This window comes from Dictyostelium purpureum (genome assembly GCF_000190715.1).
Source record: "Dictyostelium purpureum unplaced genomic scaffold DICPUscaffold_146, whole genome shotgun sequence".
NCBI classification, from domain to species: Eukaryota; Evosea; class Eumycetozoa; order Dictyosteliales; family Dictyosteliaceae; genus Dictyostelium; species Dictyostelium purpureum.
Window position 1 is genome coordinate 2255 of NW_003519483.1, and position 23957 is coordinate 26211.

General features: G+C 26.5%; 8 protein-coding genes across 8 annotated transcripts; 4 read left to right on the forward strand and 4 right to left on the reverse strand.

The window, feature by feature from the left end:
- Positions 1 to 423: 423 nt before the first annotated feature.
- On the forward strand, positions 424 to 866 carry DICPUDRAFT_92156 (uncharacterized protein). Its single transcript, XM_003288700.1, has 2 exons — positions 424 to 520; positions 597 to 866. The coding sequence occupies exons 1-2, from the start codon at positions 511 to 513 to the stop codon at positions 752 to 754; spliced, it is 168 nt and encodes a 55-aa protein (XP_003288748.1). The 5' UTR covers positions 424 to 510; the 3' UTR covers positions 755 to 866.
- Positions 867 to 1116: 250 nt separating this feature from the next.
- On the forward strand, positions 1117 to 1779 carry DICPUDRAFT_79533 (uncharacterized protein; the record flags this gene model as incomplete). The annotated part of the gene is made up of 2 exons (XM_003288701.1): positions 1117 to 1519; positions 1598 to 1779. 2 exons carry the CDS (start codon positions 1117 to 1119, stop codon positions 1777 to 1779), a joined length of 585 nt encoding a protein of 194 aa, XP_003288749.1.
- A 233-nt stretch (positions 1780 to 2012) lies between these two features.
- SgcA (uncharacterized protein) lies at positions 2013 to 12102 on the reverse strand (the record flags this gene model as incomplete). Its single annotated transcript, XM_003288711.1, has 4 exons — positions 2013 to 6960; positions 7040 to 8312; positions 9305 to 9374; positions 10270 to 12102. 4 exons carry the CDS (start codon positions 12100 to 12102, stop codon positions 2013 to 2015), a joined length of 8124 nt encoding a protein of 2707 aa, XP_003288759.1.
- A 1353-nt stretch (positions 12103 to 13455) lies between these two features.
- DICPUDRAFT_98124 (uncharacterized protein) lies at positions 13456 to 15403 on the forward strand (the record flags this gene model as incomplete). The annotated part of the gene is made up of 2 exons (XM_003288702.1): positions 13456 to 13640; positions 13730 to 15403. The coding sequence occupies 2 exons, from the start codon at positions 13456 to 13458 to the stop codon at positions 15279 to 15281; spliced, it is 1737 nt and encodes a 578-aa protein (XP_003288750.1). The 3' UTR covers positions 15282 to 15403.
- A 195-nt stretch (positions 15404 to 15598) lies between these two features.
- DICPUDRAFT_153024 (uncharacterized protein) lies at positions 15599 to 18558 on the forward strand (the record flags this gene model as incomplete). The annotated part of the gene is made up of 4 exons (XM_003288703.1): positions 15599 to 15886; positions 15962 to 16314; positions 16396 to 16827; positions 16911 to 18558. 4 exons carry the CDS (start codon positions 15599 to 15601, stop codon positions 18556 to 18558), a joined length of 2721 nt encoding a protein of 906 aa, XP_003288751.1.
- Positions 18559 to 18626: 68 nt separating this feature from the next.
- DICPUDRAFT_92159 (uncharacterized protein) lies at positions 18627 to 19762 on the reverse strand. Its single transcript, XM_003288712.1, has 3 exons — positions 19601 to 19762; positions 18968 to 19529; positions 18627 to 18893 (listed from the first exon to the last, which is right to left on the reverse strand). Exons 1-3 carry the CDS (start codon positions 19739 to 19741, stop codon positions 18640 to 18642), a joined length of 957 nt encoding a protein of 318 aa, XP_003288760.1. The 5' UTR covers positions 19742 to 19762; the 3' UTR covers positions 18627 to 18639.
- Positions 19763 to 19963: 201 nt separating this feature from the next.
- On the reverse strand, positions 19964 to 20776 carry DICPUDRAFT_79538 (uncharacterized protein; the record flags this gene model as incomplete). Its single annotated transcript, XM_003288713.1, has 1 exon — positions 19964 to 20776. The coding sequence occupies one exon, from the start codon at positions 20774 to 20776 to the stop codon at positions 19964 to 19966; it is 813 nt and encodes a 270-aa protein (XP_003288761.1).
- Positions 20777 to 20973: 197 nt separating this feature from the next.
- Positions 20974 to 22443, reverse strand: DICPUDRAFT_34531 (uncharacterized protein; the record flags this gene model as incomplete). Its single annotated transcript, XM_003288714.1, has 1 exon — positions 20974 to 22443. One exon carries the CDS (start codon positions 22441 to 22443, stop codon positions 20974 to 20976), a length of 1470 nt encoding a protein of 489 aa, XP_003288762.1.
- Positions 22444 to 23957: the final 1514 nt, after the last annotated feature.

Genomic DNA, 23957 nt, shown 5'->3' on the forward strand with positions numbered 1-23957 from the left:
ACTTTCATTTAAAAATGATAATGTTATCAAATATAATACATATATAATCATATAAAATCATTGTATATCCATATTATAAAATAAAACTTAAATTTAAATTTAAATAGTTTTTTATGGAATCATCATTCACTCTACACAATTCATCATGATCTATTCGATTTAATTTTGAAACACACCACAAATAAACACACAATAAATAAATCTTTTAAAAATAAAAATAATAAAAAATAATAAAAAATAATATTGTTCCATAAATAGTATATTTGTTACTAGTGGTACCAAAAATACCCTTCTCCACTCACAATAGAAAACCTTCTCTTTTATTTAATATTTATTTTAATTTTTATTATTTTTTTTTTATATTTTTTTTTTTTTACTATAAATAGCATTTTTAAAAATAAACAAATAACAAAAAAAACAAATAATAAATAACAACTTTAAAAAATCGAATAAAAACAAAACTTTAGAAATATATATATATTCATTTATAAAAAAAAAAAAAAGTCAAAAATGTTATTCAGTATGTATAACTTTGTGATGCTATAATTCAAATAAAATATTTTTAAAATATTAATTTTTTTTTTCTTTAACAATAGAATCATTAATCTCTTTAAATCAAAACAACAAAAATAACCAAATCTTATCAAATAATACTAATAGTTGTGAATCGAATAAATTTAATAATAACGATTTATGTGCCTCAAATTCCTCTTTAACAACATCGATGTTCATTAAACCATATTTTATGAACTAAAAAAAAAATCAAAAGAAAAATAGAAATAAAATGTATAGAGTTAAAAAAAACAATTCTAAAATCGAAATAAATAAATAAAAATCATTGTTTTTTTTATAAATTTAAATTTAAATTTTTTTTTTTTTTTTTTTTACCTTAATTTTTATGAAAAGATACTAACTTTTAAGCTTATAGAAACAATAGAAGGATTTATAGAAGTTAGAAATCAATTTTAAAAAAAAAAAATCAAAAAGGAATCAAAAAATTTATTCTATTATAAATTTTTATCTAAAAAATCTAGATTCTTTATAAAAAAATAAAATTTTAAAAAAAAAAAAAAAAGTATATAAAGAATCTTCATTTTTTTTTAATTTAATTCTAAAATGAAAATAGAATTAGCTTTATTAATTATAATTTTTATAAATATAGCTTTAGGCACAAATCAATATATTTATATTACTCCCCAAAATGGTAATAGTTGCAATGATGGGACAACGATTGGAGGTGGATTTGTAGTACCAGTGAACCAGTGCATCAAAATAAATAAATATAGTGCATTGTTTGAACAAAATGAAAACAATGTATTTGTATCATGGTTTAATGATTGTTCAGATCATAACAGCTTTCAAATAAATAACTACACCATTGATTCATGCACAAACTTTATTCTTCCCCACACAACATCAACGTATCTATCTACCATATCAAATACAGGTGTCATTCCTCCACAGTCCATTGTTTTTCAATATTATAACCAAACTGAAAAAGTTTGTTCTAATGAATTATGTAAGTTTATTACATTTATATATTAAAAAGTTAAAGTAATTTATAATTTTATTAATAATAATAATTTTATTTAAAAAGATAAACAGTACTACACAGTAGATTATACCGAAAAAACCTTTGAATATCATATTGATTATTTATGTTCTCAAAATCAACCATTTACATATCTTTGTACAAGAAGAGGAAATTGTTATAGTACCTCTTATCAAGGTTGTAATTTTGATAAGAATCATCCATATTCATATACAGTAACTTGTTAAATAATAAAAAATAAAATAAAAAATAAATGAAAAGAATTATTTATGCAATCTTTTTTTAAAATTATAAATTTTTTAAATATATTTATACAAATTTTATTATGATACTATATAAATTTTAATTCTATAGTTTTTTTTTTTGTTATTTTTTTTTTTTTGTAAATTTTTCAATTATACCTTGGTTATTATTACTTTTAATATATCATATATAAATAAATAAATAAGTTGTGATATTTTTAATCTTTCCAAAATTTAATACCTATTTTCTTTAAAATATCTTTTTTTGAAGATGATGGTGGTGATAATTGTTCTTTTTCTTTTGAATCGCCTGTGCTGTTACTGTTTGTTTTATCTTTGTGTTGTTGGTCTTGTTGTGATGAAGTTGATGATGATGATGAAGTTGATAAATCTTGAGCTGAAATGGTTCTTGCTGGTTGTGATGGTAAACTATCATGTACGCTAATTGGATTGGTTGTTGAAGATGATAATGGTGGTAAATAAACAATTGGTGGTGGTAAATCTGCATGGGAACTTGATGCTGACAATGGTGATGATGTTTCACTATTTAACTGTGGAGATTTTATAATGTCGCTAACATTATTATAACTGTTACTATGTTTGTGATGGATACTAGCATTATTATTATCCATTGTATTTATATTATTTGCGCTTGTATAAGTCATACTATTTCTAAAGCTACTTGGACTATTATTAGCTGAACTTGGTGATGAATGATTTTTATTGACACTGGTATTGCTACCACTTGGATTATGAATACAAACATAATCAAAAGACATACCAAGCTTTTGACATCTGTCTTTGGCTTCTTTTAAGGCTGATAAATTAGCTTCACTTTCGGAAGGTTCACGATAACCTAAAGCAATCATTAAGGTTTTAACTAATAATAATCTTGGCTGCCCAATTGGGAAATTATCTGTAAACTTTTCTAATATTGAAATGGTTTCATTGATTTCAATAATTAATCTGGCTTTGCTAACTAATGACATAATATGAGTATGATTTTGAATGACCTTAACTAAAACCAATGGCAAACCAGTGAATGCCTCGTATGTTGCAAAATTATTTGTATCAATTTTACTAACAATAGTGAAAACTTTTTTACAATATTCATAAGCTGATTGCCAATCTTTAGATGATACCGATAATTGAGCTTTGAGAATGAGGTAATTGGCATGAGATGAATTTGTGAGCTCTTTGGTAGTGAGAATTTCGATGAAACGTTCAATTTCGTTGACTAAATTTTGGCATTGTGGATATTGTCTATCATAGAATAATGTGCAAGCTTCGGTAGTATGAGCGGCGATTTGAATTTGATAATCACCACGATCTCTTGCAGACTCTAGAGCTTTTTGGCAAAGTGAATAAATGTTGCTAGTCTTTTGACCCCCGCATAAAAGATAACAAAGAGATAAGAAAATATTTGATTCTTCCATTAATTTCTTATCACCAGTTTTAAATGATGCTTCACATGCTTTTTTGAAACCACTTTCTGCTTCGGCCCATCTACCTTGACCTGCCATAAGAATACCCCAAGATTGATGACTATTGCCAAATACATAACCATTAGTTTGATCCATTTTTGATAAGACCTCTGCATAATATTTTAATGGTGTTGATTGGTCACCATTATTACCAAGTACACGAATACCAATGGAATAAGCTTCGGATTGTAAATTCCAATCAGGATTTGAAAGTACCTGTTGAGTAGTGGATGATAATTGTAATGAAATATAAGAACACCAGAAATCTAATGTTTTTGAACAATCATGGAATGCTATTTTACTTTGAATAAAAAGACAAAGAATTGCTTCTCTCTTTTCCAACATATCTAAATTGTTACTAAAGAATTTTGTTGATGATTCCTGACGAACTGCAGCTTTAGCCAATGTTCTTAATTGTTTTGGTTTTGAGCCATCTCTTGGTGTTGGTGGTTCTACACCTAAATATTTGAGAGCATTCAATAAATGATAAGATGCTGATTTTAACTGACCAACATTAAAAAGAGCTAAACCAAGTTTTCTAGTGATTGAAACAATTTCGACTGGAATCTTTCTGGAGCTAATACCAACGAGATCAGCAAGACTTGTAGTTGTTTCCTTTTGTTTGGAATCACCATCTAAACCTTTATTATCTTTATTATTGGCATCAATGATATCTTGAATGTTAATTGGAGTTTGTTGTCCTCCAACAGCGTCTTTGAGATTTTGAGATGATGATCTTCTATGAAGCTTCTTATGCATTTTTACCTCCTCTTCTTGAATAAACTCTTGCTCCATACATTTCAATGCTAATTTAAAGAATTTAATAGCCTCTTTATGATTATTTTCTGCTTGAGCCAATGCACCAGCTTTGGTACTATATTCGATTGTCTTTGGGTTATTTTGAGCTGAATGGTAATGGTGAACTAATGAGATGAAAAGAGAATGTTGTGGAGTACAAGTATCCTCTAAAATCTTTGCAATCTTTTGATGTAACTCTCTTCTTTGAGAAAAGAGCATTAAATCATAAATTACCTCTTGAGTACGTGTATGGTGGAAACTATATAAAAGATTGTTATTGATGATAGTGGTTGGAGTTTGAGGTTGTTCCAATATACTTCCATGGGTACTACCATTAATAAAACTATTTGAAGCCTGGTTATGAAGTAATTGCTGTTGTAATTGTTGTTGTTGTTGTAGCTGTTGTAATAATTGTTGTTGAGTATTGATAGTAGTTGATTTAATGAAATCTAAACGTTCTAAAACTGCTAAATCCTTGGCCAAATCTTGTTTGGTAATAGTTTCTGGTGGGAGTACTCTATGAAGAGAATCAACAGTGAAAGGCATACCAATAACAGAAGCGATTTTTAATTCTAATTGTTGTATTGGTGATAAACGATCAACTCTACTTGTAATTAAAGATGTAACAGTACGTGGTAATGATAATCTAACATGGTCAATAGCTTCTTTTGGATTAATGAAACGTGATGAACTTTCATCAATAAGACCATTTGAAATTAAACCATTAACCATCTCTTCAATTACGAAATGATTACCTTGAGAACGATTGTAAATTTCTTCAATAATTTCATCTGGGACACCTCCTTCACAGAAATCTAACATTCTTTCGACTAATAGTGCTGTTTCAGCTTTACCGCCTAATGGTTCTAATTGAATTCTTGTTGATTGCTGAGCTGGTAATTGATAAAATCCGTATGGGATACCATCTTTTGATGGACGCATTGATATTATGATGAGACAATTGGGTAAAATTTTAACAGTATTTAAAGTTAAAATCCAACTTGCATTATCCATAAATTGAGCATCATCGATTACTATAATCGATTTTGCTGGTATAGCTTTTACTAATAATTTACTCATCATATTTTGAATAATTTCTGCTCTTTGTGCAGATGATAAACGCTTTTGTTCTGCTACTGATGTGATTGTATTATTATTATTATTATTTGGTGGAGTTGATGATAATGTTGGAGTTGAGTTTGATGATGATGACAATTCATTTTCATTACCATCCAATACGAAATTACCTAGAGAATCAATGCTGCTAATATGAATCATGCTATTTATGGGGATGTTTATATCAAAAACTTGATTTAAAAATAAAACCTGAGAACCTAAATCTTGGAACGATGGGAAACCTTTTTCAGACTCTTCCTTGATGAATGGTTGTAAAATTTGTTTCCAAATATAAAATGAAACTGATTCATTCATTTGAATACCTGTGGCTTTAAACATTTTCAAATCCATACAGAAAGAGTATTTAATTTCTGAGAGGAATCTAGATTTACCTAAACCTGCTTCTGCTTCGATGATAGCTACATGAGTTGGCTCTTCCATTCTTAAATTGTCAATTATATTTGCCATTTGTCTTAACTGAGTGTGTCTACCAATGATACCTTTGTTTTTAATCATATGTCTTGGGGAAGAATTCTTCATTACATTTAACTTTTTGGTTGGTTTATATACGTTGATTAAAGAGGTTTTACCTTTGACTTTAATTGGGTTACTTAATTTAACAAACTCGATCATCTTGGCAGTTTTAAATGTTTCTTCATCACAAAGAACACCACCTTGACTATGAGACATAAGACGGGCTGCTAAATTAACGGTATCACCTACAACGGCATATTCACGACGTTCATCGCTACCAACATCACCACAAAAACATTTACCTGTAGTAATACCAACCGATGAAATTACAGCATGTTTGAATACATTTACAACGATCTCCATAGCAGCCTCGACAGCTCTTGATGGATCATCCTCGTGTGAATATGGTGGTACACCCCAAGCGGCAATTAAAACACAGCCTTTATCATCTACAATAAATTGACGGATAGTACCTTCGTGCTTATATACAATATTTTGACAATCGTGAACTATACTTTGAAGTTTATTTAAATCGGTATTTGGATTTGGGGTGCCATAAGAAAGATTCATGAAGAGTACGGTAATATAACGAAGTTCTGCAAGATAATCATTTTTGAATTGATTATGAACAGCATCTGGTACAAAACGTTTTAATGAATCCTCCATATCCATGAGCAAGGGTAACTCTTGAAGGAATTTGTGGTTGTATGATGACATTGAAGTAAGGAAGTGATCATCGATGAGATTCTTTTCTAAATGGGTTGTAATCGATTCTAATTTATAATTGCTTTTACCTTTCTTTTGAGAGAACGATGCAAACTTATTCATCTTTTCTTGAGTTTGTGGAGATACATAAATTTCACCGGATTCGGCTTCTTTTTCACAAAGGGTGGCTTGAATTAAAGCTTCACCTGCAATTAAAAATTCTACTTTTTCTCTACAACCACCAACATAAACACCAGAGATATCGCCACAACCAATACCGATATGTAATGTTAAGAAACCTCCTGGTACTGGAAAATTGTGTAATTTCTTTTGTAATGCTAATGAACATTCACATGCTATTCTAACACGATTAAGTAACTCTCCGTTTGTTGGCCAATGAGCTAAAACTGCATCACCTGCAAATTTTACAATATCTCCTCCATATCCTTTAACAATTTTGATCAAAATCGAGAAATAGCTGTTTAAATTTTTAGTTAATAATTCGACACCCTCTTTACCATGATTACCTAGTCTTTCTGTTAATGATGTAAAACCTGAAATATCTGCAAATAATACACATGATGAATATCTGATAAAAATAGAATTATAAAAGTTAATAAACCATACCCTATGTGTTAAATTAAAATATTATGTTGTTAAATTCTTACTTTTCTAAATGTGGTGGTACAATTGGAGTTGCAGAAGCTAATAAACCCTTAATAACTAAATTCGAAACGTATGAACCTAAAGTAACGATTTGATGTCTTTGCTTTTCGTCGAGTGGTACCTGATCTTGTCTTTGTTTGTGAGTTGAACCTTCTAACCAAAACTGGTTAAAACTATTTCTTTGTTGTTGCTCTTCATTTTGCTTCATTGTTTTGAGATGCTTTGAGAAGAAACCCATTTTATTTTGTTTTGATAAATCCTTTGGTTTTAATAGCTGTTTCTTTGCCATGATATCTTCGGATGCACCTAAAATTTGGTTTAATTTTTTATTGTTTTGTGGCACAGTAATGGGTGTATTTTGTTGTTGTATTATTTGGTCAATATTATTACCCCTTGGTGATATTTGTTTATCGACTGTATTATTCGAGGCTGTATTAATTTTAGATATATTCAATTCTGGAACTTTATAAACTGATACCCCATTATTTGATAAATTTATTGAAATTGGTTGTCTACTATCTACATTACTATTTACATTAAATGGTTCCATATTATCTTCGTCGTTATTATTATTATTATTATTATTATTATTACTATTACTTATAGTTTGCAAAAGATCATTAATCAAATTTTGATTGGATGGATCTATTTGTTGATTTAATGTTACACTTGATTCGTTACTATTACTATTACTTCTACTTCTATTACTACTATTATTATTTAAAATACTAGTAGAATTATTACTCGAAGGAGATGTTATGTCGTTGTTATTAATATTATTTAAATCACCAAAAGATTGTGATGGTGAAATACTATTACTATTGCGTCTACTATTTGGTGATGATTGAGATTCACCCTTATTTGGTGATGTTATTGGTGTATTGTTATTATTTGGTGATGTTATTGGTGAAAATAATGAATTATTTGATGATGGTGATGCAAATGGTGAATTTGCTGGTGATAAAATTGGTGTAGTAGGTGCTGAACGTGATAAAGATGCTGGTAATTCCTTTTTATTATTATTATTATTATTATTATTAGTTTCTACTTTATCTTTCTCCTTTTCTTTTTCCTTTTCTTTTGTTTTTAATTTAAATATAGATTTAATTGGACTTGATGCTTTATCATGATGTTTTGTCTCTAATGATTTTGGATGATGTGGTGGTTTACTTGATTTACTTGATTTACCGCTGCTACTAGGAATACTATTTGGTGATTGTGGTGACTGTGAATATATATTTACACTTGGTGGTGATGATGATGGATTTTCAATTACTAAAAATAAATTTAATAATTAATAAATAAAATTTAAAAAAATTGACGATATTTATAAAACAAATATATTTTATATGAAACAATGATTATGTGAAAAAAAAAAAAAAAAAAAAAGATTATTTATATATACAATTGGTTTAAAAGATACAGTTTTAAAAATAAACAAATATATATATGTTTAATACAATATGAAATTTTATATAAAATGTAAAATAAAATAAATATAAAAAAAATTAATTTAATTTTTTTTATTTAAAAAATGTATTATATTTTTATATAAAAACAATTAAAAAATAACAATAACAATTGATTATTATAATTTGATTTTAAATCCAATTTTTTGATTTATTTTGTATTAAATATAATAAACTATACTAGTAATTAAAAAAAAACAACAAATAAAATGGATATGGTGGGGGTATGTGTGTTTTTTAAAAATTTGGTGGTTAAATTTTTTTTTTTTTTAAATAATTTTTTTTTAATTTTTTTTTTAAAATAATTATTTTTTAATTTTTTTAAATAATCTTGATTTTATGTGTGATTGAGAGTTGAACAATTTTGAAAAACAAAAGGCAGATAATATGGCTAATCAAAAAAAATACATTTTGATATGATTTTATCAATAATATAAAAATAGTGTTGCTACTATTAAGTTGTGATGTGTGTGAAAATGATTATATATACATAATCGATATTTTATATAAATAATTAATAATTATTGAGCGCCTATTTGAAATTATTTTTTTTTTTTTTTTTTTTTTTTTTTGGTGGGATGGGTGATTGGGTAACATAATTTTTTTTTTTTTATTTGTGTGGTGAAGATGAAATAAATAATAAAACGGAAAGTGAGTGGTGATTTAAAATTTATGATTCAATATAAATAGTGTGATATATTATAATAATTAAAATAAATATTGGGCAAATGAATTTAAATGGCACTATGAAATAACAATAAAATAAAAAGTTATAAAAAATATATATATATAACTTACCAATTGTTGGATGTGAAAAGTTGAATTTTTGCAACATTTCAATTAAAATCTCTAGGGGTTCAATAAGTTCCTAAATTAAGAAAGTAATAAATTGATTAAAATTTTTAGTTGTTGTTTTTTTTATAAACACATTGTAATATTAAAAATAAATATTCTTTATTTCTTTTATATATTTTAATTAATAAAAAAAAAAGAAAAAAGGAAAGAAAACAAACAAAATAACAAATTTTTAAAAAAAAAAAAAAAAAAAAAAAAGAAAAAAAAAAAAAAGAAAAAATCAATTAAAAGAAAAAGAACAAAAAAAACTTTAAAATAAAATGTTATTTTGTTAATGCTGTATTATTGTTGTTATTATTATTGATTTTTAAATATTTAATTGTTTCTTGTTATTATAAATATTTTGGTGTGCGTTTAAATTTTGAAGGTCAATCTATTTTTTTAAAATAATGGTCATATTTAAACTTAACGCATAAACCCCACTATAAAAAGTTTTTATTTATTTCAAAAAAAAAAAAAAAGAACAGACACCTTTACACACACACACCACAAACCCTAAATAACACACAAAAAATAAAATGTGGGTGGGGATAAATGAATTAGGGTGGGTTCCTCCTGTTCTTGAAAAAAGCAAAAAAAAAAAAAAAAAATATAACACACATACATTTGGAAACTATATTGATTATTTTGAATAATGATGTTTGTTTTGATTATAAGATGATTATAGCACAAAAGGTTCAACACATAATCTTTTTTGATTTTAAATTAAAAAAAAAAAAAAAACAATTGTTGTTGTTGTTGTATCGTATATAATAGTACTAAATTGTTGGTTGTAGCAGTTGGTATTGTATTGTTGTGATTATAAAATTGTTTGTTGTAAATAAAAAAGATTGAAATTTTGATGGTTTAAGATTTGATTTAAAAAAAAATAAAAATACAAAATAAAATAAAAATATTTGGATACTTACGCTTGAGTTTATATTACATAAAGAAAATAAACTATCCACAAGAGTTTCATCAATAATTTTGATTTTTAAATGGTAGCATGTGTCTAATAATTTTGATGATAATAAAGATACTGTTATATTTTTTGCTTGCTCTATATATAAAGATCCTAGAAGTTTAGGTGATGATGATGATGAGATTGATCCTCCTGCTGATGATAATGGTGGTGATGAAGTGTTTGGTGTACTATTACTGCTATTATTATTATTATTATTATTTCTTGTTGAGCCGCCTCTTGGTGTCATACCACCGCTACTATTACCACCTCTTGGTGTTAATGGACCACCGCCTTGTAATTTTTTATTTTTAATCTTTTGATGATTTTTTAAATGGTACAAAAGTGTCATTAAAGTATCATTTAATTGAAATATTAAATCAAATAAATCGGATTTAATTAAATTAATATTATTAAAACTATTATTTACTTGTACATTATTATTATTATTATTATTATTAATATTATTATTATTATTATTGCTATTATTTGATGGGGAAGAAGATTTTTGTTGTTTTTTACTTGTTTGGGTTGGTGAGGAACTTGATTTATTATTATTATTATTATTACTATTATTGTTATTACTATTTACAAGATTTGTAAGACTTTTATTTGATAAAGTAATTATATTATTACCTTTTGCCCTTGAAACAATTGGTGAATTTTGCTCTGGGGAGGAGGTTGCATCAAAGAAAGAGTTAAAACTTTGAGAGAGTCTTTTTGATGCATCATTATTTGGTATAGCAATTGAAAGTGATGAGGTGAATGTGGGTGATGGTGGTGATAAGGATGATGGTGATATTGGTGATAATGGTGGTGAGGTAGGAAGTGATGAAATACTTGGTGATGAGAAATATGGTGTTGTATTGTTTGATGATGGTGAAGTTGGTTCATTATTATTATTATTATTATTATTATTATTATTATTATTATTACTGCTATTTATACTAATTAATGGTGGATGGGCTATTATTGGGTGATTTAAATTAAAGTGTTTTAATGATGATTGAGGACCTGAAACAATGCTACCACTGCTACTACTTTTTTGTGAAATAGGTTGCATAATTTTTGGTACCTTCCAAGAGGTTTTACAAACAAATATAGTGAGATATTTCCATGATTGAAGAATGTTGGTACGATGTAAAAAATATTCGTTTTGAAAAAATAACAAGTCTTTGTCTGTTCCATCGGTAGATGCACCAAGTTCAAATTGTTTATTATATTCTTTAATTGTGTAGATTATACTATTTATACTTGAAACTGTTGAACGTATAATTTTATTCTTATATTCATTGTTTAATTCTTCTGGTTCAATAATACCAAATCCTTCTTCTAATGCCATTTTCTCTAAAGTTTTACCATCTAACAGAAAAAGGGATGCATTTAAATCATTTTTATGTGCACTATTGGCCAATGCTTTTAAAGTTGGTGATGAGGTTGGTGATAGTGAGTTGGGTGAGTTTAATGGTGATGATAAAGCAAACGGGTTACTCCTTCTACTTCCTTGCGGCGATGATGTTGGTGATAAATTACCTGGAGTTGGATGTGTGCTGTGAAATAATTGGGTTTGTTGTTGTCTTAATATAGCTATATTTGGTGTTGCATTGATTAACTCTGAACATTTTGATGTCATTCTTCTCGAAAACATTACTATCTCTAATTCGCTAACTGGTTCTGAAGCTAAAACTAATTCATCGATTCTTGCTATATCATAAATCATTGATCTACCATATTCGATTGTTTTTTTTGGAAATTCATCTAACTGATTTATGTTTAAAGGTTGATATGTCAAACCCTCCATTTTAACTATTTATTATTATTATTAATATTATATATTATTTTTATATATATATTATTATTATTCCTTTTTTTATTAATAAATAAAAAAAAATAAAAAAAAAAGGAATTGATCTCCTATTTTTAATATTTATTTGAAAATATTAAAGATTTATTACTGATACTATTTACTATTACAAATTATAAAAATAAAAAACTGAAAAAAATTAAAAAAAAAAAAAAAAAAAAAGGGTATGGTTTTTCAATTAAAAAAAATTATTGTACAAAAAATTGATTAATTATTGATTATTGCAATTGATTATTATTTTTATTTTATTTATAAAATTCTGGATCTAAATTAGAAATTACTTATTCGATGATAAACCAATACACATTATTTTTTTTTTTGAAATTATAAACAAAAAAAAAAAAAAAAAAAAAAGATTTCTTTGTTATTTAAACCAATTATTTTTTAAATAATTTTTTTTAAAATAAATTTTATTTTTTTTTTAAAATTTTTTTAAAATTATTTTTTTTTTAATTTTTTTTTCTTTTTTTTTTTTATAAAACATATTCAGATAATAGGAGGAAATTAATCAAAAAAAAAATAAAAAATAAAAAATTTTGTAATTTTCAAAAATAAATGACTTTTTATTTTGAAACCAATTGGTTCCTAATTAATAAAACCTATTTCAGATCAAATATTTTAATAATTACTTTTTTTCATTTTTCATATCAAAATAAAAAAAATTAAACAAAAAAATTAATAATGGTATTGGATTTTCCATCAACATATATTTCAGTGAATTTCAGCAAAATAGAAAAAAAAAAAAAAAAAAAAAAAAATTTAATAATAATTAGTGGTGAGAATAATTCCTTTTATATTTATTTGTTTTTATTTTTTTTATTTTTTAATTTTTTATATTTTATTTTTTTTATTTTTAAATTTTAATTTTTAAATTTTAAATTTTATTTTTATTTAATATTAATATTAATAATTATGTAAAATCATTTCTAAAATCTGTTAACTTGAAAAAGAAATGTAAATAATTAAAATAAATAAATAAATGAATTTATTTTTTAAAAATTATTTTCTTTTTCATTTTTACTCTTTTTAGAGGATTTTATAACATTTCAAATATTTTGAAAAGAAGAATAAATTTTTTTTTTTTTTTCTTTCAATATGTATTAATAAATTACTTTATATATTTAAACTTATAATATTTATATATATTTTTTAATTATTATACTTTATCGAGTTTTTTTTTTTTTTCAAAGCACATAATTTACTTTAATAGTAATAATAAAAAAGATACAAACTTACAATAATTTTTATATATATATTTTAAAAGGATATATTTAAACTAAACAATTTATTATGGGTAGAGGTTATAATAGAGACCCCACTACTGGGGTATTAAGTGTTTTCGATTTTGTTCAATCAAGAAAATATTATGGGTTGCAAATTCCAATTCCTTCATTAATAGAAACTTTAGCCTCATGGTGGACCTATCAAAAATATCACACAGATCGATATGACCCAAACGGTTACATTCAAGGAAGGTATGTATTTTATTTATTTAATTTTTTTTTTTTTTTTTTAAATATAAATTAGATTATTAATTTCATTTTATTTTTTTTAAATTTAAAAGAAAAACTGGTTTACATTTAAATTTTATTCCAAAATATAAAATTCAAGTTAGAAGAGACGCAGATGGTGGTACAATTATTCAGTTAGATTATTGGGCTAGAATTAGAAAGACTGGTATTGTTGCAGCATTTGTTACATATGGTGTTACTGCAGCCATTGGTGCAGGTACACTTTCTTATCATGTTATGGAAGCTAAGCATTTCTTACAAGCTTTCTGGGAATGGTTTGATGGTAGTTACCAAGTTGTTAAAGTTGAAGTTTTAGTTAATGAAGAAAGATCCGCTCTTGAAGAAGAAGGTTATGATGAACATGGTAATGTTTCAAAATCTGTTCATAGCTCAACAACAAATAATTATTATAATACCTACAACCAAGAGCCAGGCTATCCACCACAACCAGGTTATACCACTACAAGCTCGTCCAGTAAAACTGTTGTTGCAAAATCACCTACAGCTCCACAATCCTCTGGTGTTGTCTATCCGGTATCTCCACCTGTTTCGCCTGTTTCACCCATTCCTGCTGCTGCTGGTGGAGGTTCATATTCTTCTTACTCATCCTCATCCTCATCTACATCATCCTCTGGTAGTAAGAATCCACAAGGTGGCTATCAAACAACAATTACTAGCCATACAACCTCATCTCTTCCAACCTATGGTATGGGCTCAAGTGTATATGGTACTCCAGCATATAATTCAAGATATGCTCCTCCACCCCCAGGTGTCGCTGGATATGGTATGTCAAGTTCATATGGCGCAAGTGGTACAGGTTTACCACCTGGTGTAGGTCAATATGGTGTTGGTGCTATGGGTACTGGTCAATATGGTGCTACAGGTACAAGTCAATATGGAAGTAATTATTCAAACAGCTCATCATATGGTTCAAATGGTCAGTATGGAAACAGTGGTCATTCAAACAGTTTAAGCTCAGGTTCAACATCAGCATATAGTAATAATAGCTACTCTGGTGTTCCATTGGATTCAATGTCAAAACTTTCAATTTCAGGCCAAGATAGTAATACAAGCGGATCAAAACAACAACAAAATCAATTTGTTCAATCATTATTTGGCTCTACTCCATCAAATTCATCAGCTTCCTCCTCAGGCTCAACAATGAATAAAAGCTTACCACCTCCATCAACTGCTACAGTTAGTGGTGGTTCAAATGCAAATAGTTCATCTGGTAATAATGGTTATAATTCATCATTACCACCATATCCATCAACTGCCTCTACCACTGCCCCAAATCCACCACCAGTTAGCCATGCTAATTTAAGTAATACCAATACAGGTACATCTGGTACCAATATTACAGGAACAGGTCAAAACGGTAGTACTGGAACTAATTCATCAACCAATGGTCAAGGACCATATGCCACCGGTTCATACCTTGGAACTGAGCAAGATAAAAAACAACCAGGTGTTGATTATACAAGTCTCAGACATGGTGGTCTTGGTTTTGGTTATACATACGACCATCTAAAAGATGATCTTAAAAGAAAGAGTGAAAATTTAAATCACGTCAACAATCCATCCCATGGTACTGCTAATAATTAGATACATTTAATATTTTTTAATCACAAATTATTTATAATAAAGTTATAAAAAAAAATAAAATAAAATTTATTTGTATTTTGATAACTTATTTGTTTCATTTTTACAATTAAAAAACAAACATTAATATTTATTCGTTTTTCCTAAATAATTATTTATTTTTTATTTTTAATTTTTTTAATTTTTTTTTTTTTAAAATAAATAAAAAAATTTTTATTTTTCGTTTTTTTCATTTTTCACAAAATATTTACCGTTTTTTTTTTCATATTAAATCTTTTATCTTTTTTTTACTTTAAACTAAAAAGAGGAACTATTATAAAATGATGAATGGTATTGATATGTCAAAGGTGAAATTTGTTGTTGCAGAACCAGTTACAGATGATGAAGAGGAATTCTATGACGATCAACAACCAGTAGAAAAAGTAGAACCAAAAGCACCATCTAGAAGATTAAAAACTGTTTTTAAACCAGATTTCGAAATAGGTTCACTTTTTACAGGTGGTACAATTAGATTATCAAACGATTCTAGATTTTTTGCATCACAAGCAGGTTTAGAAGTTAAATTTATTAATACTGAAGATGGTACTGTTATTTCTAAAATCGAAAGTGTATGTATAATAAATGGTTTATTTGGATTCTCATTATTTTTTTGTAAATATTAACTTTTTTATTTATTAAATTAGGATTCAAGAATTACAACATTTTCAATTAGCCCAGATAATGAAGAAATATTAATTGCATGTGCAAATTTACAAATAAAGCAATATAAAATCGAAGATCAATCATTAGTTAAAATTTGGAAGGGTCATGAAGGCCCTGTACTCGATATTGATTATCACTCTCTAGGTAATGTTGCAGCATCATCATCAAGTGATAAAACTGTTAAAGTATGGGATATTGAAAAAGGTTATTGTACACATAACTTCCAACACCCAGGTGTTGTAAATATTATTAAATTCCACCCAACTGAATATAAAATTGCAACTGTTTGTGATGATTTAAATATTAGAATTTGGGATTTAGTAACAAAAGAATGGTAAGATTTATAGAATATATATAAAATAATATTATTTAAAATAAAATACTAAAATTATTATTATTTTTTTTTTTAATATAGTATTGTTTTAACCAATCATTTATCGCAAATCTCAGGTATTTCATTTTCAAATAGCGGTAAAGAATTAATTTCATCAGGTAGAGATAAAGTTTTAAATGTTTGGGATTTAGTTTCAAAAACACCAAAAAAAACTATTCCAATTTATCAAGAGTTAGGTGGAATTATTACATTACCAAAAGAATCATATTCAACATTACCAGAAAATGTTTTAGAAAAAGTAGAAAAAATTAGAAAAAGATTATTATCACAACCAGCAACAGCAGAAAAAGTTAAAAGAGATGATATTACAATTGTTTTAGGTGCTGAAGAAGTTTTAAGAGCATGGTGCGTCGAGACAGGTGAATGCATTTGGAATGATGGCAACATTGAATTTAAAAAGAAAACCGATGAAGATTTAGATCGTGAATTATTATTTACAATTACCTCCATTATGTAAGCAATAATTTCATTTATTTTTAAAATTAGTATTTAAACAAACACATATTAATACTCGTTTGTTAAAATTAAATTTATAGTAACTCACAGGATAAAATTTTTACAATTACATCAGAACATAATATTTTAATTTATGATTGCAAAACATTAGAAAAGCAAGGCGAAATTATTGGTTATAATGATGAAGTTGTTGATATTAAATATGTAAATGAAGACTCAATAGTTGTAGCAACCAACTCAAACGAAATTAAAACCTATGATTTAAATACAAAGAGAGCAAAGGTATTAAGGGGTCACGATGACCTTGTTATGGCAATTGATGTTTCAGCCGATGGTAAATATTTAATTTCTGGCTCAAGAGATAAAAGCGCAATTTTTTGGGATTTAGAAAAAAGAGAAGAAATTTTAACATTAAAAGGTCACACTGGTATTATTTCATGTGTAGCACTACCACGTAAACAATCTACTGCTATGTTTGCAGTTACAGCATCAGACGATCGTACAATTAAATTATGGAAGTTTTCAGCAAATCAAAATAATAAAAAAATTTCAGCATCAGCTACTAAAATTGCACACGATAAAGATATAAATTCAATTGCTATTGCACCAAATGATAAAATTATTGCAACTGCTTCACAAGATACCTTTGTTAAACTTTGGAATGCAGATAATTTAGAACCAATTACAACTATTAAAGCTCATCGTAGAGGTGTTTGGCACGTTGAATTCTCACCAGTTGATCAATGTATGTTAACTTGTTCAGCCGATGGTACAATCAAGATTTGGTCATTAACAGATTACACATGTCTCAAAACTTTAGAAGGTCACAAAGGTTCAGTTCTCAAGGCTTCTTTTATTAGTTTTGGTATGCAAATCGTTTCTGTAGCTGCTGAAGGTTTAATTAAACTTTGGAATATCAAAACCAATGAATGTGTAAATACATTTGAAGGTCACGAAACTAAAATTTGGGCATTATCAGTTAAAAAAGATCAAGAGAATTTCATAACTGGTGGTTCAGATTCAAAGATTATTGCATGGAAAGATCACACCGAAATCGAAGAAGAAATTCAAAAGAAAAAAGAAGAGAATCAAGTATTATACAAACAACATCTCGATACCGCTCTCAGAAAGAAAGATTATTATGGTGCATTAAAATTAGCTTTAGTTTTAGACCAACCAAATCAAACATTAAATATTTTCAAATCTATGTATTATGATGACGAAACTGTAGGTGTATCTGTTGTAGAGTCATGTGTTTCACGTCTTTATGATAATGAAATCATCAAGTGTTTACGTTATATCCGTGATTGGAACACCAACTCCAAATTTATCACCATATCACACGTTGTTCTCAATGCAATCATTGTAAATTTTAAACCAGATCACTTATCCAGACTTTCACTTAACGAATTCCCAAAACTTTTAGAATCACTTATACCATATACCGATAGACACTTCCAAAGAATAGATAGAATGTTACAAAAAACTTATTTAATCGATTTTACAATCCAATCAATTAATCCTTCAACTTCAACTTTATTATTAGAATCACAAGAAGAAAGATCTAAAAACTATAGAAAAGATTTAGATATTTTATTAAAAGAACCAAAATCAGAACAACCAAAACCAAAACAACAATCAAAAGATGAACTTTCCAAATCAAAGAAAACAGTTTCTCAAATTAAAAAACAAGAAAAGAAAAAGAAATTCTTTAAATCACAAAACTAACTTAAATAAAAAAAAATAAAAAAAGATTTTATTTAAAAAAAAAAAAAGATTATCTATTTTATTTATACACAAAGAATTTTATTAAACTAATAATTTAAATAATATCAATAAACCTACAATAGTGGATATTGTAAATGTTTTTGGGTACTTGTAAAAAAAGAATATTATTGAGTTGTTAATGTTTCTTTGTTGTGGAAATGGACTATAACCAATCATTTTCTTTAATAAATCTGATGTGATATCTAATGTTAAACCCCACAATTTAAATTGGTATCTTGATACTATTGGTAGAATTAAATATGGCACATAGATATTATTACAAACAAATCTTAAAACTATAATAAGGTAATGAGGTATTAATTAATTATTTATTTTATATAATGCAATTTATGTTTATAGAATGACTTACACATATTTTTTTTTAAACGTCTAGATGTTGATATGTTTGATACAGATGTATACTGAACAGAGTTTTCGTTGGTTTTAGTTTCATTTAATAAAGGTGATGAGGGATTTAAATATTCTAATTGATGATTTGTTAATGGTATTTTTGGATTTGAATAAAGTATATATTCCATATTAACCCATCCATAATCGACCAATTCGTCAACAGATAGTTTTATTCTTGGTGAGTTTTTAGATAGTTGTAAATAAACAAATGAGTGTACACCAATTTTATCAAATGTAAATTTATCATCCATTCTACCTAATAATGCAAAATCTGGTGAATTTAAATCGATTGCTACTTCCTCTAAAGTTTCACGTTCGGCTGCTTCTTGATCTGTTTCACCTATTTCTATTTTACCACCTGGAAAACATACTTCACCATTATCAGCCCTCTTTAAATATAATATTTCCAATGGCAAATATTTATTTTTCCCGCTTATATCCTCAATGAATGTATTTAAACAACTTTCTTTATGACCATTTCCCTTTGCTCCACATTTACAATTAAACCTAATACTATTATCCTATATTACTACCTGTAAGTTATTTATTGTTGAAATTATTATGTAAGCTTATTATAATAAGGTTTTCTTACGTTATACTTGGGTTCTAATCTTAAAATAACTGCAACACTTGCTCTCTTTCTAAGTTGAGTATTTTTGACATTTGAATGTATATATTGTTGTTTTCCAATTGGAATTCTAATTTGCCTAACTAAATTGGGGATTAAATTCATGTTATTTGATAAAGGTTTTTTAAAAAAAAAAAATTTTAATATAAAAAATTTGAAAAAATTAAAAAAAAAAAAAAAAAAAAAAAAATTAATAAATAAATTAATAAATTAATATTTGTTTATAGTATTTCAAAATTAATAAATAATAATTTATATATAAAAATTAAAATTCTAAAATGTTTTATTTATTTTTATTTACAAAGTGTTTAAAATTTGAAAGGTAATTTATTTAGTTTTTGAAACTTTGATTGGAGTTGATTTCTTTTTATTAATTTCTTTTTGTTCGTTTTCTTTATTGTTTTCATTATTTTCTTCCTCTTCCTCTTCATCTTCTTCATCGCTGAAATCTGGAATGAATACAGAAATTGGTTTTTTATTGTTATTAATTTTTGAAATGGTTGGTTTTTTACTATTGTTATTAAATACTGCAGCTGTTGTTGTAGTTGTTGTAGTTTTGGTAGTGGTAGTTGTATTGCTTAATTCTTTTTCTAATTCTTTTTGTTTCTTTAGTTCTTTTAAACCTTGTTCTACAGAATTTGAAACTTTTTTTTGCAAATCTTCATGATCTTTTTGAAATTGGGTATCATTGAACTCCTCTTTACTTTTACCTATGCCAAGAATTTCATTTGCGTTATCTAAATTCTTTTTTAATTCAGCCAAAGCTAGTTTTCTACTTTCTTCATCTTCCATCCATTCTTTAAGTTTTTTTTCATTATTAACATGTCTTAATCTTCTACCACTTAAATCCCTGCATGCATCGAAATTTGTAGTTTTCTTTTGACCAACTCTTGTACCTGTAGATTTTAATAATGAACCAAAACCACCTTTACCACCATTGACTCTTAATAATAAATCGTAAACTTTAAATTCGCTTGATGAAATTAGTTTTAAATATTGATAGGCTACTGGTATAAATGTTTTTTCAAATATTTTTAATTTTAGATATTCTTCGCATAATACTTCTTCTCTATTTAATTTAATATTTAAAATTTTACTATTATTGTTGTTAATATATGGTAATTTAATTAAAACCTCCATTATTATTCTTTCTAAATTTTAATTTACAGATATATATAAATAATAATGGTTAATGTATAAAAAAAATTATAAAAAAATAAAAGAAAAAATTAAAAAAAAAAATAAAAATAAAAAAAAAAAATTAAAAAAAAAAATTAAAAAAAAAAAAAAAATTAAAAAAAAATTAAAATTTAATTAAAATTAAATAATTTTTTATTTTAAACTTCAAAAGGTTTTAGGGAACCCCAATTTGGACCGATTGACATTTTTATTGGTAAAGAAACTGATAGTTTTACAACGTTTTCCATTGAATATTTGATGATTTGGGCGGATTGGTACAATTCGTTTTCTGGTACTTCAAAAAGAATTTCGTCGTGTAATTGGAGTATCATTTGGGCTTTAAAATGATTTTTATCTAATTCATCTTGAATTTTAATCATTGCCATTTTAGCAATATCAGCTGCAGTTCCTTGAGGGATGGAGTTACGTGCTGCTCTTTTTACTTTTGATATTTCGTTATTATCGATTTTGCATGAGTGTATATTTGAGAAATTACGAACTCTTCCGAATAGTGTTGCAATATATCCATTTTGAATTACATTTTCTTCAACCATTTCTAAATATTCAATTAGTTTATTGTAAGTTTTCTTGAAATTTTCCAATTTGCCTCTTGCTTGCTCTATTGGTATGTGTAATTCACTGGCAATTGACTTTATACCCATACCATAAAGAATTCCATACACTAAATGCTTGGCCTGTTGCCTATCGGAATCAGTGACACTGTCGTAGGGAATGTTACCAACTTGATGTGCTACATATTTGAAAATATCAATATTGATGTTACAGTTAAACATTTCCATTAGCTTTGGGTCTTGAGAAAGATGGGTTAATATTCTAAGCTCTAGCTGGCCATAATCCACTGATAGTAGCTTGCAGCCATTGGCGGGGATGAATGCATTTCTAATCGATACTGTAATAACATCGCAAGATTTATCCATTTGTAATAAACTTAAATAGTGTTCATCGCTGAGATATTCAAACCGATCTAATGATTCATTGAAACTTTTGATTGATTCTTGAGAGAAATCTATTTCTGGAGCTCTCTTAAAGTCAATTGGATGTGAAATGTTTTGAAGATTTGGATTTTCCATTGCAATACGTCCAGTTGGTACAATAGTCTGTTGAATTGTCGAATAAATTCTATCCATTTGATAGTGATCCGATCTAAACAAATATTTACCCAAAACATCGATATAATGGCTGATATGATGTGTCAACACTCTGTACTCTGAGATGATTGATGGAAGTGGATGGTAGTGATTAATTTGTTCCAAAACAACCGAGTTTGTTAAATAGTATTGTTTTTTTAATCGATTTTTCCTACTGGTTGATTTTGCGATTTCTGGAGGTGGGATTTTTAAATCTGTAAATAATATTTCTGAAACATTGTCACCACTGCTTAATGAAAATGTTTTACCTGGTAGCAATACATGGGCCTTGTAATCTAAATACTCGATTTTTCTTTGAATTAAATGTTTCCCACTTTCACTAACTTTTTCATTAAACCCAATACCAACATATTCCATCATTGCAAAAATTGGTAGTATCTTCATTTCAATATTTAGAAATATATTAAAAAACTTGTTATCCTCTCTTTGTATATGTAAACTTTGAATATAATATCTCATTGTTTGAAAAGATCTATAACACTAGTAAAAATTGAAAATAAAATATTAATATAATTTATTTATTTAATGTACATAAAATATTACATACAGTGTAGAATGATCTATCATAGCAATTATAGTAACCATTTGATCTTGATTTATAAGGGTTTGAGGTTCCATCGTATAGTTGACCCAGTGTTTTATCTTTATTATGTTCGCTGTTCATTACCCATGCGGCTAATTTGGGATCCATAATACCATCTTTTACTTTAATTCCTCTAAAAAGCAATAGTTTAAGTTGTGGTTTTAAATTGTATGAATATTTATAACTGGTTGGATTTTCTAAAACAATTTTTAAAAATTCCCATCTCTTTTGTAATTGATCTTCGGTGAGCTTTGCAAATTTTGAATTTTCGATTTTATTTTTTATTAATTCTTGGACGACTGGGTCAAAGATTTTACTTTTGGTTTTTGTTCCATCAACAGTTGTACTATTGATTGATTCTTCATGATTAAATTTGTAGTAGTTTAAATGGTGGTTACTTAGTACTAAATAATAAAGGGTGTGGGATGGTGCCCAGCAAACAACTATGCCATAAAGCTCTATTAGTTGAGGAAGAAATGCTATATCTTCATCTGGAGGGTCATCGATTGATTCAGTAACCTTTGATGCATGGTGATTTTTAAAGTTAAAGCATAAACTGAAACCAAACTCTCTTTGAGAAGCCCATGCTTTCTTAAACCATTCCCAGCAATTCTCTGTGATTGTATGTGTTTTGAATGGATAATTTGAACTTTGAAACCCAAAATCTTGATTTTCGGCACCCCAAGAATTATTGTACCCATGGTGTAATACTTCCAAATTGTTATTCATCATTTCTATCATTTGGTCAACTGAAATATATTCATGAAATTTAATTTGACTAAAAATATTATTACCACTGCCATGACTATTATTAAATGTATTATTTGGTGTTTTTTGTGGTGAAATTGTTGGTGGTGAACTATTATTATTATTATTATTATTATTATTACTATTATTATTTTGATTATTAACAGGAACATTATCTTTGTTGTTCATGACTGTTGTGATTATTGTTATTGGTGTTTTGGTAATACTGATATTGTGGTTATTAGAGATAATCTTATTAAAAGTAATTGATTTTAAATTTTCTTTATTTATGAGGGAAGCTTTTGAAGGATCTGGTTTGCTACTATTTAATGAAATAAACGGTTTATTCGGTGTTATTGGGGGTGGTAGTTTTAGTGAAAGAATACAATTTTTTTTAACTATATTATTAATTTTATTACTTTTATAATTTGGAAGTGGGGGTAAATTATCAACCACTATTGATTTATTATTTTCTAATTCTTTGATTGGTGATAGATTATATTCAGAATTATTATTTTTATTATTATTATTATTATTGTTATTTTCTAAAAAACTAAAAGAAAAATCCATAGAAAATTCGGTAACTTCTATTGCTCTTGATTTAGTTGGACTTTCATTGTCATTTTTATTAATAAAATTACTA

Excerpts from the sequence above, each read along its gene's own strand:
- DICPUDRAFT_92159 (XM_003288712.1), bottom strand. The coding sequence starts at position 19,741 with ATGAATTTAATCCCCAATTTAGTTAGGCAAATTAGAATTCCAATTGGA. Across the intron at positions 19,530-19,600 it reads GATTAGAACCCAAGTATAAC|GATAATAGTATTAGGTTTAA; the intron begins GTAAGAAAACCT and ends GTAGTAATATAG. Across the intron at positions 18,894-18,967 it reads ACGTTTAAAAAAAAATATGT|TTTTAAGATTTGTTTGTAAT; the intron begins GTAAGTCATTCT and ends ACCTTATTATAG.